The 13,254-nt window shown below is 43.8% G+C and overlaps 1 protein-coding gene across 4 annotated transcripts in view; it reads right to left on the bottom strand.

The window, feature by feature from the left end:
- The window catches only part of CELF2 (CUGBP Elav-like family member 2), a 607,652-nt gene that overhangs the window by 157,953 nt on the left and 436,445 nt on the right, over positions 1-13,254 (bottom strand). For all 4 annotated transcript variants that reach the window (XM_083366115.1, XM_083366113.1, XM_083366114.1 and 1 more), the window contains exon 4: positions 6,774-6,856. In XM_083366115.1, coding sequence (XP_083222241.1) covers positions 6,774-6,856 — 83 coding nt within the window. The remainder of the gene's footprint in view (positions 1-6,773; positions 6,857-13,254) is intronic.

The raw sequence follows: 13,254 nt of genomic DNA on the forward strand, positions 1-13,254 counted from the left end.
CTTCACAACACAGTGGGAAAACAGGTGTATATTGGTTTAGAATTATGGAAATGTTGAGTAATTCCAAGGCTTATAATCAAACAGCAAGGCATCTAAACAATATTTCCTTCCAGCATTAATCATTCATCCCTAGCAACCTTGCATCTATGACCACTAAAAAGGCTCCAATTCAAAGATGCAGAGAGGGTGGCAATGCTTTTTTTTTTTTTGCACGGGGTTAAAAGCTGATGGTGGGTTTTTCTGTTGGAAGTGGACATAAAAAAGCAGAGCTGTGGAAAGCTTCTGAAATGGAGAGCAGAGGGAATATAACTGAGGCCCAAATTGGCAATCAAGGATATCGCAATCCTTTCTGGATTGTGACTTTAAAAACAAGGTGTAGGCCCTTCATTGGAAGATGAGATGGGGGGAAAAGATCCAGCCATCTTCTCTTTTTTCCAAGCACACAGTAAGTGTTGTCTGCCATTGTGCCAAAAAAAAAATTGACCATGTTTCAACCTAGAATTAAGGAGAAATTTCCTGACAGTGAGAACAGTTAACCAACAGCTTTCCTCCAGAAGTTTTGGATGCTCCAACACCGGAGGTTTGTAAGAAGAGACTGGACACCCACTTGTCTGAAATGGCATAAGGTCTCCTTGCTTGAGTAGGGGGCTGAGCTAGAAGACCTCCAAGGTCCCTTCCAACTCTTGTTATTCTGTATTCTCCAAATGCAAAGGAAGTTGATCCGTGCAAACCTGCCAGATTGCTGCTGAAGGCCAAATGGCAGAACTACTGGAGCTCCATCTGTGTTTGTCACGAGTACTGGCAGTCTCCATGGTGAGGCTGGGGGAGATGTTTTGGGGTGGAGAAGAAGGAACAGACCTGGGTTGGGAATCGTTTGATCCCTATTTTTATTGGGAAGCTTGGACGGAGCAGCCAAACCAAGCCAAAGAACAAGATGGGAATCCATGAGTTGTGTTGGTGGATGATGGCCAAGCAAATCGATCATCGTGGAAGTAAGACTGAGGATCACAATTTGAGGAGAGGACTCCCAGTCCTAAAATCCTAACTGAATTCTCACGCAGGCCAGCATTTTATTTATCTACTGACAATGCCCCTATGGTCATCACCTTGCTCAGGGTTCCCTGTTACACTTCCACGTGATAGCTTAGGTCTTCTCCAACACTGTGGATCCAGCACTCCCTAAAATAATTAATGAATCTGGATCAGTTTCTTCCAAGCAAGGGGAGATCATCTACCCAAATTTGGTAATCCTGACCAAGTGGCAGGTTCCTGAAATACATTAGAAAGTATTTGGTTGCAGATCTTTCTTCTCTAGAATCTGCCCTGGTTTTATCTACTGTGATCTGGAGACTAAAGACTTTTACCTACTTCTCGAAGTATCAGGGACTGAAATGGTGATCACATGGATGGAAATCAGGAAATTTAATGCTGGTTGCAGCCATCACTGTCCCTCTCTCTTTCTCTCTCTTTCTCTCTCTCTCCAGCAACTCATCCTACTAAAAGCAAGGAAGGAAATGTGTTCCTTTAAAATTATATTTATTATTTTAGATTAATATCAACCCTTATCCTCCCGACTTTTGCACTGGAGGGGGGTATTGTAAGATTTCTTCTGTACTGCTATTCACACTTCAAAATATAGCTCGGCGCCTGAAAATGTGTGAAATTACAAGCTGTGTCACTTTTTGTTTTTTACAGCATACATTTAGACCTACATGTGCTAAATTCAGGAAGCTTTAATCCTCCTTTTAGAGATCATGTCTTTTCCAAAGCTGCCTTCCATTAATCTGAGGGCTGGAAGGACATTAAACGACATGCCAAGTGTTCCCAGATATCACAAAGAAGGATGATTTGGGCTGGGGATGATGGGAACTGCAGTTTAATAGGGTCTGGAAAGTGCTGAACTGAAAGAAGACTGCTCTAGCAGCTTGAAATGAAGGGGCAGAACAATCCACTATTGGCAACATGTCAGAACAAAATACAGTTGCAGGTAGTCCTCCATTTATGACTGGTTACTTAGCAACTATTCGAAGTTCTGACAGTTGGGCCCTCCTGTGTTCACGTGACTGCACTTTAGGTGTTTAGCAACAGGGCAACATTTATGGCTGTTTGTAGCATCCCACAGCCATGTAACTGTGATTTACGAAGGTTTTGTGGAAAACCAGCATTTATTTACCTCTGGTTTTCAGCAAAACTGGCCCCATAGTGAACCATTTAGCGACCACTTAATGATAATTTAATTAATCACTTCATGACAGCAGCCTTTGCTTAAAGACCTTGGCAGTCACTTTGTGACCGTGGTGCTCATTTAATGACCATAGCAAAAAAGGTCACAAAATCGGATTGGTTTATAGGACCGACCTGCTTTACGACTGTCAGGAGTGTAACGGACAGTCTGCATGATGATAGTAAATCAAGAACTACATCTACAGACAATTAAGAAGAATTAAGCTCTCCAAGCAATTAAGCTGCAAAAAGCATCTAAAACCCAGGATTATTTAGAGAGAGAGAGAGAGAGGGGGGGGGGGAGAGCAATCATTTTGATTTAACATTTGCTGAACTTAATCCCAAAGGCAGAGCCTACATTTTCATTCCAGAAGACTCCAAAGCCAGCAGAATTATTCCCATCTCTCTGGAATGCTTCATTGGTTCCTTGGAGAGGCAAAGAATAATCACTGAAAATTTCCTGTTCACCTAGGTCTGGTCAACCCAAATTTCTATGACAAAGAATAAATCTGTTTGGTTCAGCCAATTTTTGGTTTTGACTTTTGATTTCCTTCTTGGTTTGCTCAGAATCACCAAATAACTGGTAACAGCCACAGTTGTTTGCTACAAGGCATGATGACACCGCCATACCAATGACAGAATAATGGAATAACAGTTGGAAGGGACCTTGGAGGTCTTCTAGTCCAACCTCCTACTCAGGCAGGAAACCCTAGACCAGGGGTAGGCAACCTTGGCTCTTTTGTGACTCGTGGACTTCAACTCCCAGAATTCCTGAGCCAGTCATGCTGAGAGGAAAGGGAGAGGTTTCCATGCTGAGTCATGCTGGCCCAGGAATTCTGGGAGTTGAAGTCCATGAGTCATGAAAGAGCCAAGGTTGCCTAAAGGTAAAAGGTAAAGGTTTCCAACTCTAGGGGCCGGTGCTCATCTCCGTTTCAAAGCCGAAGAGCCAGCGCTTGTCCGAGGACGTCTCCGTGGTCATGTGGCTGGCGTGACTAGACGCCAAAGGCGCACGGAACGCTGTTACCTTCCCAATGTAGTGGTCCCTATTTTTCTACTTGCATTTTTACGTGCTTTTGAACTGCTAGGTTGGCAGAAGCTGGGATGAGTAACAGGCGCTCACTCTGTTATGCGGCACTCGGGATTCGACCCGCCAAACTGCCGATCTTCTGATCGACAAGCTCAGCGTCCTAACCCACTGAGCCACCGCTTCCCAGGGGTAGGTTGCCTACCCCTGGCCTATACCATTTCAGACAAATGGCTGTCCAATTTCTTCCTCAAAACCTCCAGTATGGGAGCACACACAATTTTTGGAGGCAAGTGGTTCCACTGGTTTATTGTTCTCGCTAATGACACATCATTACTTCCATAATGATGATGTCATGATCCAGGTAATGTTGGGGGTTGCTTATTTTTATCTAGTTTTTATTATTTTTATCAATAACTCTAGGCAGTGAACATACTTAATATTCCTTCCTCCAACTTTCCCATAACAGCAAACCTGTGGGGTGAATTGGTTTGAGAGAGAGAGCACAACTGGCCCAAAGTCTTCCAGTCAACTTTCACAGCTAAGGCAGGACTAGAACTCACAGTCTCCTGGTGATTGGCCCAAAATCACCCAGCTGGTTTTTATTCCTAAAGTGGGACTAGAACTCACAGTCTCCTGGTGATTGGCCCAAAATCACCCAGCTGGTTTTTATTCCTAAAGTGGGACTAGAACTCACAGTCTCCTGGTGATTGGCCCAAAATCACCCAGCTGGTTTTTATTCCTAAAGTGGGACTAGAACTCACAGTCTCCTGGTGATTGGCCCAAAATCACCCAGCTGGTTTTTATTCCTAAAGTGGGACTAGAACTCACAGTCTTCTGGTGATTGGCCCAAAATCACCCACTTGGTTTTTATTCCTAAAGTAGGACTAGAACTCACAGTCTCCTGGTGATTGGCCCAAAATCACCCAGCTGGTTTTTATTCCTAAAGTGGGACTAGAGCTCACAGTCTCCTGGTCATTGGCCCAAAATCACCCAGCTGGTTTTTATTCCTAAAGTGGGACTAGAGCTCACAGTCTCCTGGTCATTGGCCCAAAATCACCCAGCTGGTTTTTATTCCTAAAGTCACCCAAATGGTTTTCATGCCCAAGGCAGGTCTAGAACTCACAGTCTCCTGATGATTGGACCAAAATCACCTGCTGCCTTAACTAGAGTGATATTTGTAACTGATAGGCGATCAAAGAAATCAAAATTAGCTTGACAGAACTGATGTGTCATGAACAGGATTCTCATTATGATGTGACTTGTCCTGCTTGTCCATCCGTGGATGGCCTTAGCAGCATCATTCATTTTTATATATATATATATATATATATATATATATATATATATATATATATATATATATATATATATATACATACATACATACATACATACATACATATACATGTGTGTGTGCATACACACACATGTATGTATGTATGTATGTATGTATGTATATATAATTGCATCTAAATTGTACTTGGCCTGTGTGCTCAAAAGCCCACATTCTTTTGCTTGAAAAGAGCAAAAAAGGAAGGTGACTGTTGGAATTTATACATTAGATTTCAATCGTCTTTGCCCTTAAAGATGATCATAATGGATTCCTGGTCACACTGAGAGTTCCTACTGATTTCCACAGGGTTAAAAGTCAGAATGTCCAACTATTACGCCACAAAGAAGTTGTGATCTAGGGCAGAGGTCCCCAACCTTTTGGGCAACAAGGACCGGTTCCGTGGAGAGGACCGGAAAGTGTGTGGGTTTGTGTGCTGCCTGCATCCCGCAGCTGCGGCTCTCCTTGTTTCTGCGGACCAGTTGCTGGCATGCCACGGCCTGGTACCAGTCTACTGACTGGGGGTTGGGAACCCCTGATCTAAGGATTGGCTGAACAAAATGGGAAGCTGGGACTGCTGGAAACAGTCATGCTGAGTGGAGAATTTCAGGAGGAATATTTCGTGCTTATCTTGGTTTGGTGAAAAGATAACATTCGTTTTCCAGGAGCTTCCCAGAGGCATTTCAGAGATGTACAGAAATTTACTCATTTGTCATATAACTCTGCATCGTCCATCAACTGATATGTAGATAAACATGCCTGATTGGTCTCATGTGCTTTTTCACAGTGTGCAAAGATGTCAGTGAGGGTAAACCAAAAATCTGCTTTTGTTTTCAGCCAATCACTGCGAAGCCCATGGACTGGCAACAGGGGTGCACATGGGATGGTACGCCAACCACTGCAACATTATTATTCAAGTCCCTTTTCTTTGCAATGTTGCACGCATCTCCCAAAGAGGTAAGGTGTAGGGAAGGGGTCTCCAAACTTAGCAACTTTTAAGACTTCTGGACATCAACTCTCAGAATTCCCCAGCCACATACTACTCAGTGCATTCTAGGGTGGTGTGCTAGTCAAGAAAAGATGCTTCTCCTGACTGCTTTTAGGAATCAGACCTCTAAGAAGAGATGGATTCATGCTCCATCACAATAAAATCAGCCCCCCCCATCCTGGTTTGTTTTTCTGATCCTGATCCATTCAGGGTTTTTTTCCCACACACTTCCCTTTCCTTTCCTCCTTTGACACTGGTGAAGGGACCTTGTAGGTTTCCAACAGTTGTTCAACTATAATTCCCAGCATTCCTTGCATTGGTCCCATGTAGGCCGGTCTAGCACAGATAACGATTTAAGCAATTACAGAGGACTGTCATTCTCAATTGGTTAGGGATTGGGAAGGCACTTAAAAAACTACCACACACTTCTAATGAACTATTGCTCTGGTTGACATCTGGAAATGCAACCTCAAAGATCACCATTGGGTGCCAGATGGCAGAGTGTTCTGTACCAGCCTGCTACCGGCCCTGCAGAAAAGGCAGGGACAACCCCTTTTACAAGAAGGCAAGAGGCTGGAACTAAGCCTGCCAAATTTATTAACATACAAACATAAACAGAGCAAAGAGAGCAAAGAGAGCAAACACGAACCATGAAACAGGAACTATTCAAACGGTTGCCTTCAGCAAACCAGCCCTCCCACGCATTCCCCTTTTAAACAGTTCAGGGCGTGGCTTCTCTCTGCCTCCTTCCGAGGTGCCCCATTGCCTTCCTCTGTTTACTCCTGATTGACTGCCTCCTGCGTCGGGCGTCCTTGAACAGGGCCAGCTGTGGGTCATCTTCATCCACGCTGTCAGGCTCACACAGCTGGGTCTGCGTCGTGACCAGGTGGGAGGGGCCTGGCTGAGGGCTCTGTGGAGCCTCAATATTATTCTCAGCAAGCTCTCCAACACTTCCCTCCTCCTCCTCTGAGTCGTCTGACCCAACTGCCGAACCCACAGGCTGACCCTGAATCACAACACAGAGATCACTTACACTCAGCCACGAGGTCATTAACCTCTGCTCAAAGAAAAAAGCCATTTGGGACACGTAGAGCTAATAAGCAGCATTTTCCGCAAAATCAACTATTCCTTTCCTCTCCTCTCTCTGCCCCACCCTGGCTCCCCTCCTTTCCTCCATCCCCATGAAACAAAATAAGCGTACTCACCCCAGGTAAAGTTTTAATATTGTGCAGCGCATTCTGGGCTTCTAGTGCCGCTTTTCTGGTATAAAATGTTATGAAACAACAACCTAGGGAGAGAAATTGAAAAAGATTTCAGAAATGACCAGGTACAAAAACAATGAAAAGGAGATTAGGGAGAGGGAGGAGGAGGAGGAGGAGGAAGAGGAGGAGGAAAGGTAGTATGTGGGGCTACCTTTGAAGACTATCTAAAACAGAGGTCCCCAAACTTTTGGGCACCAGGGACCAGTTCCGTGGTGAAAGGTTTTTCCACGGACTGGAGAGTGCGTGGTTTTGTGTGCTGCCTGCATCTTGTAAATGGGGCTTCGCTCGTTTGTGCGGACCGGCTGCTGGCATGCTGCGGCCCGGTACTGGTCCATAGAATGGGGGTTGGGGACCCCTGATCTAAAACTCTACAAGCAACCCTGGCGTACAACATCTGCATGGCAAAGCTGCTGTTGCTGGTTTGTTTCTGAGTGCAATTCAAGGAGCTGTTAATAACTATTATGGCTTCAGATTGCATATCTGTAGACTGCTAAGGGTGCATCTTTTTTGGGGTAAAGAGATTATGTCAGACATGAACAACCTACGATGGTCATAACTTGAAATCGCATGGATCCCCATGCAAAGAGTTCAATTAGCTGCTTTATTACTCACGCCTATAAGACAGGACTTTTGTTACACTGGCGGTTTGCACCTGGGTTAGACTAGATAAGGTTCTTCAGCATTCCAAAGGGGTGCAGACTTTGCCCTTTTATACCCATGTAGAGATTCCAAACTAATTCCCTATTTGACTCCTCCCTCTGGCTTGGCCAGTCTCTCAGCGACATAAATTAGACTTGCATCCTTACAAATAATATTTAGAAAGTTGTTATTCAACCAAGTGTCGGGGGAATTAGAGAGGCAATAATTAGATATGTAGGAGATGTACAGTGCTATTACTATGTATTATGATTTGATGGAATTAATTGGAATGTTTACAAATTTATAGATTATACTGTTACCTATTTTGTCAGTATGTTATATGTTTGATTGTGCCCGGAAGCCATTTGGATTTGTCTAAACTGATGTGGCATGAAATACATGCAACAAATGAACTCCTTTTACTTTATTTAGCATCTGTTCTGTCAACTGGCAAGCCCGTGCATCTTTTCAGTAATAATGGAGGCTGCAGGCAGAGGAATCTGCAAAACACGGACGTTTTGTCAAAACGATGAAATGAGCCTAGCCCTGTCACAACACGAATTCTGCTGCTTGTGTACACTCATGAGTGTGATTTCAGGTTATGACCATCATAGGTTGTGATGGAGCTGGACTCATTTTATCGTTTTCCCAACCTCTCTCTTGCTTAGACTCCGAGTTGCACAAAGCTATCTGTCTCCCGAATCTTCGTCAATCTGTGGAGTTATCATTCCAGAGAGTCTTTGTTTAACCATGTCAGGTTTCAGTCCATCAGGTTTCTGAGATTTAAGGAAAAAAAACTGATCTGAACCACTGTAATGTTCAGACTAATCATTTAGCAGCTGTCATTTTGAGCCTTCCCCGTGTGCACCAGCTGGAAAGAAGAAGGGAAATGGATTTTTCGAGGATCTGCTGTTTTGGGAACAAACCTTGGGAATAGAACAGCCTCTGGTTTTAAAAATTTGAGAGCATGAGAGGGACCAAAAGAACTACCTTTCTGAGTTTTCAAACCTTACTGACCATGGTCCAAACAAAATCATATGGAACCCATCTTCCATTTCTGACCTGTATTGTATTGTATTGTATTGTATTGTATTGTATTGTATTGTATTGTATTGTATTGTAATTGTATTGCATTGCATTGTACTCTATTCTACTGTTCAACTACATTTCATTTTTCATGTGTGCCGTTGTGCCCACAGTAAAAAAATGACAATAAAGGTTATCTTATCTCTTATCTTATCTCTACTCTACTCTACTCTACTCTACTCTACTCTACTCTACTCTACTCTACTCTACTCTAGTCCCACCAACCCTGACAGGGCAAGCTACCAGAATATAAATTGAGAGCAAATCTCATTCCTTACTAGCACTGATGATGTTATGTAGTTTGGTAATGAAACATCTGCAAGAAAACAAACAGGCTCAGAGAATGTCAAGGACTCCTCATTTCAGCCCTGAACTCCACATATATTTGAATCCCACCACTGGTCTTAAGTCACCTTTTTCAGTGCCGTTGTAACTTTGAACAGTCGCTAAATGAATAGAAGCAAGTAGAGGACTACCTGTACGGGTTTAGCATCCTAAGTGGGGTGTTGGCTGTTTCTCCATCTCCCTGAAGTTCAGTTCTTCAGCCAGGTACCCAAATCCGGGCATGATTTTTCCTAACCCCATGAAGGCCTCTTGGATAAGTTCCTGGAGGCCATCTTGACAGGGCCAAGGAAGGCAGTGGCTCATGAGGTTAGGACGCTGGGCTGATGATCCACAGTGGGATGGGGCGAGTTCCCATCAGGTGTTCTGCCTCCTGCTGACCAGCAGTTCAAAAGCCACCATGAATAGATAGATCGTTACCACTTTGGTGGGAAATTTAATAGGGACATGAAAGGAGCCCCCAAGTGGACATTCCCAAAGCAACGGTGATGTCCCCGTTCAATCCTTTCAACTTGGAAGCGCTTTGGTGCTCTCCAGATGAATGTCGTAATCTTACTAGAGGCAACCTGATCCTGTTGACTAATAGATTTTTGTTGGATGCACAGTTTAGAAAATTTTAGAGGTAGCATCATCCAGAAATCCTTTTGCCTATGGATGTCCCCACAGGAAGCTGTTAATACTACAGATAAGCTCCAAACTGACATTTCATATTGGCAAACGTAGAGGCACCTCCTCTCCTGTACTTCTTCCTCTTCCTTTGCAGGCTGGAGTTATTTGTTTACACTCAGTATGGATGATTAATGGGAACTAATCACTGGAATTTGGATTGTTTATAGCCCAAGATCCCTTAATTACTTGAAAGGTCAGATACCATTGGATTTTCAAGAAGATGAGAGCTATATCCCAACTAAGGTGAAAGAAGAGAAGGGTATGGAAGAAATAGCAACACCCAAACTAGCTCTCATCACGAACCGGTCCAACAATGTGAGAAAAACATCATTTCTCCATTACTTAGTTATTCCTGAAGGTTTGTATAAGATGACAACATGTTGAGTGGAGGAGATTTTGTGTCAACCTGCTACTCCTTCAATGCAATGGAGGGGGATCCTCTACTGCCAGTGTTAAATAAGATTCATTTCTAATCTCACTGGCTTTTCAATGTGAAGAAAACAAACAGCATTATTTTGCCCAAGGGACTGTCTAGAGCACGGGTGTCAAACTCACCGCATCACGCGATGTGTCGTGACATATCGTGACTTTTTTTTGGATTGCTGGAGCTGCATATGATGCAAATGGCTCATGGGCCAGCAGTTTAAAATCCCTGGTCTAGAAGACTGGATGCTAAAATATATGAAAAATGGTTGCAGGAATTGGATAATGTGTCCTTTATTGAAAAGAAGGACTAGGGGTGACATGACAGCAGTGTTCCAATATCTCAGGGGCTGCCCCAAAGAAGAGGGAGTCAAGCTGTTCTCCAGAGCACCTGAAGGCAGGACAAGAAGCAACGGATAGAAACTGATCAAGGGGAGAAGCAACCCGGAACTAAGGAGAAATTTCCTGACAGTGAGAACAATTAACCAGTGGAACAACTTGCCTTCATAAGTTGTGGGTGCTCCATCACTGGAGGTTTTTAAAAAGAGACTGGACAACCATTTGTCTGAAATGGTATAAGGTCTCCTGCCTGGGCAGGGGGTTGGACTAGAAGACCTCCAAGGTCCCTTCCAACTCTTGTTGTTCTGTCCTTTGCCCAAAGACATAGCATGGATCATCTGTGGAAGTAAGAGCAATGCAACTGAGCCTCTACTTCATATTCACCTCCTTCCTTCTCCTCTTTTTACATTTGCAGCTTCCAGGCTGGAACGATTTCATCCGAAAGAGGAATAATGTGTGCAAAACCAGAGGACGCGAGGTGGCTAATTGGGCCAAATCTCCCCAGGCTTCTAGGGCCCGTTGGCAATAAATATGAATGACTGTGCGGTTCAGTGAATCCCAGAAAGGGACAAGTTTAATTATGCAAGCAAGGTTATGATGCTGGAGTCACAGTTTGGCACTTGAGAAGAAATGGATATGGAATTACAGGAAAAGCGGTTGAACGACTGGATGGGGACAAAGCAACACTAGAAAAAGCAAGAAGAAGCAAAATACCAGATCGTCAGGTTGTTCTTGGTGATGCTGAAGGACCGAACTTGCAAACTTCTGGGCTTGTCTCTATGTACATATATATTTATTTGTATGTGCTTTGTGTGTGTTCTCTATTTGCATCATTGAAGCTTCTCCTGCACGGTGCAGGAGCAAACAATGAAACCATCAAGAGATACTGTAGACATCCACCTCCCTCCTCTGTATAAATTTCACACGTTGTTATACGGTCAGTGGAATCTGCAAGATTCCAGGTAAGCATGGGAATGAGGGATCCCTGGTGCTCTCTGAGCTTGGTTGTTTTCTTGCTGATTAGGTAGCAACGTTAGTGCTACCAACTTTGGGTAGTGAAACGTCTGCAAGAAAACAACCGCTAGCACTGATGATGTTACCTAGTTGGGTCATGAAATGTCGGCAAGAAAACAACCGCTAGCACTGATGATGTTACCTAGTTGGGTCATGAAACGTCGGCAAGAAAACAACCGCTAGCACTGATGATGTTACCTAGTTGGGTCATGAAACGTCGGCAAGAAAACAACCGCTAGCACTGATGATGTTACCTAGTTGGGTCATGAAACGTCGGCAAGAAAACAACCGCTAGCACTGATGATGTTACCTAGTTGGGTCATGAAACGTCGGCAAGAAAACAACCGCTAGCACTGATGATGTTACCTAGTTGGGTCATGAAACGTCGGCAAGAAAACAACCGCTAGCACTGATGATGTTACCTAGTTGGGTCATGAAACGTCGGCAAGAAAACAACCGCTAGCACTGATGATGTTACCTAGTTGGGTCATGAAACGTCGGCAAGAAAACAACCGCTAGCAGTGATGATGTTACCTAGTTGGGTCATGAAACGTCGGCAAGAAAACAACCGCTAGCAGTGATGATGTTACCTAGTTGGGTCATGAAACGTCGGCAAGAAAACAACCGCTAGCACTGATGATGTTACCTAGTTGGGTCATGAAACGTCGGCAAGAAAACAACCGCTAGCACTGATGATGTTACCTAGTTGGGTCATGAAACGTCGGCAAGAAAACAACCGCTAGCACTGATGATGTTACCTAGTTGGGTCATGAAACGTCACAAGAAAACAACCGCTAGCAGTGATGATGTTACCTAGTTGGGTCATGGAACGTCGGCAAGAAAACAACCGCTAGCAGTGATGATGTTACCTAGTTGGGTCATGAAACGTCGGCAAGAAAACAACTGCTAGCAGTGATGATGTTACTTAGTTGGGTCATGAAACGTCTGCAAGAAAACAACCGCTAGCACTGATGATGTTACCTAGTTGGGTCATGAAACGTCTGCAAGAAAACAACCGCTAGCACTGATGATGTTACCTAGTTGGGTCATGAAACGTCGGCAAGAAAACAACCGCTAGCACTGATGATGTTACCTAGTTGGGTCATGAAACGTCTGCAAGAAAACAACCGCTAGCACTGATGATGTTACCTAGTTGGGTCATGAAACGTCGGCAAGAAAACAACCGCTAGCACTGATGATGTTACTTAGTTGGGTCATGAAACGTCGGCAAGAAAACAACCGCTAGCACTGATGATGTTACTTAGTTGGGTCATGAAACGTCGGCAAGAAAACAACCGCTAGCAGTGATGATGTTACCTAGTTGGGTCATGAAACGTTGGCAAGAAAACAACCGCTAGCACTGATGATGTTACCTAGTTGGGTCGTGAAACGTCGGCAAGAAAACAACCGCTAGCACTGATGATGTTACCTAGTTGGGTCATGAAACGTCGGCAAGAAAACAACCATTAGCACAGATGATGTTATCTACTTGAGACATCTGTAAGAAAACAACCAAGCTCAGAGAGCACCCAGGACCTCTTATTTCATCCTTTAGCTACAAATGTTCTCATTTTTTGAGAAAGAGGGTGCTGACGTTGGACACTCTCCTTTAATATCTTGGATGATTTTGGTGATGATATCAAGATCATGCCAAGAGGGGAAACTGATTGACTGCCTTCAGTTGTGAATTACAACAGAGAAGAAGGTAAGAGGATATCAAGGAGCGTTTATCCTAATGAACTTAAGAGATCAATTTTGGTGCTAAAGTCCATCTAATCCAATTGTCAAGATTTCTGTAGCTAAATCTCATTTTCATTTTCATGTATCCGGTTAAGGAGGAATGTCTATGGAGATTCTCCATCACCCAGATCACGGTTGTCCCACTGGTGTTTTTTTTCAAAAGGCAACTGGA

Source organism: Vipera ursinii, assembly GCF_947247035.1.
Source record: "Vipera ursinii genome assembly, chromosome: 6".
Taxonomy (NCBI): domain Eukaryota; kingdom Metazoa; phylum Chordata; class Lepidosauria; order Squamata; family Viperidae; genus Vipera; species Vipera ursinii.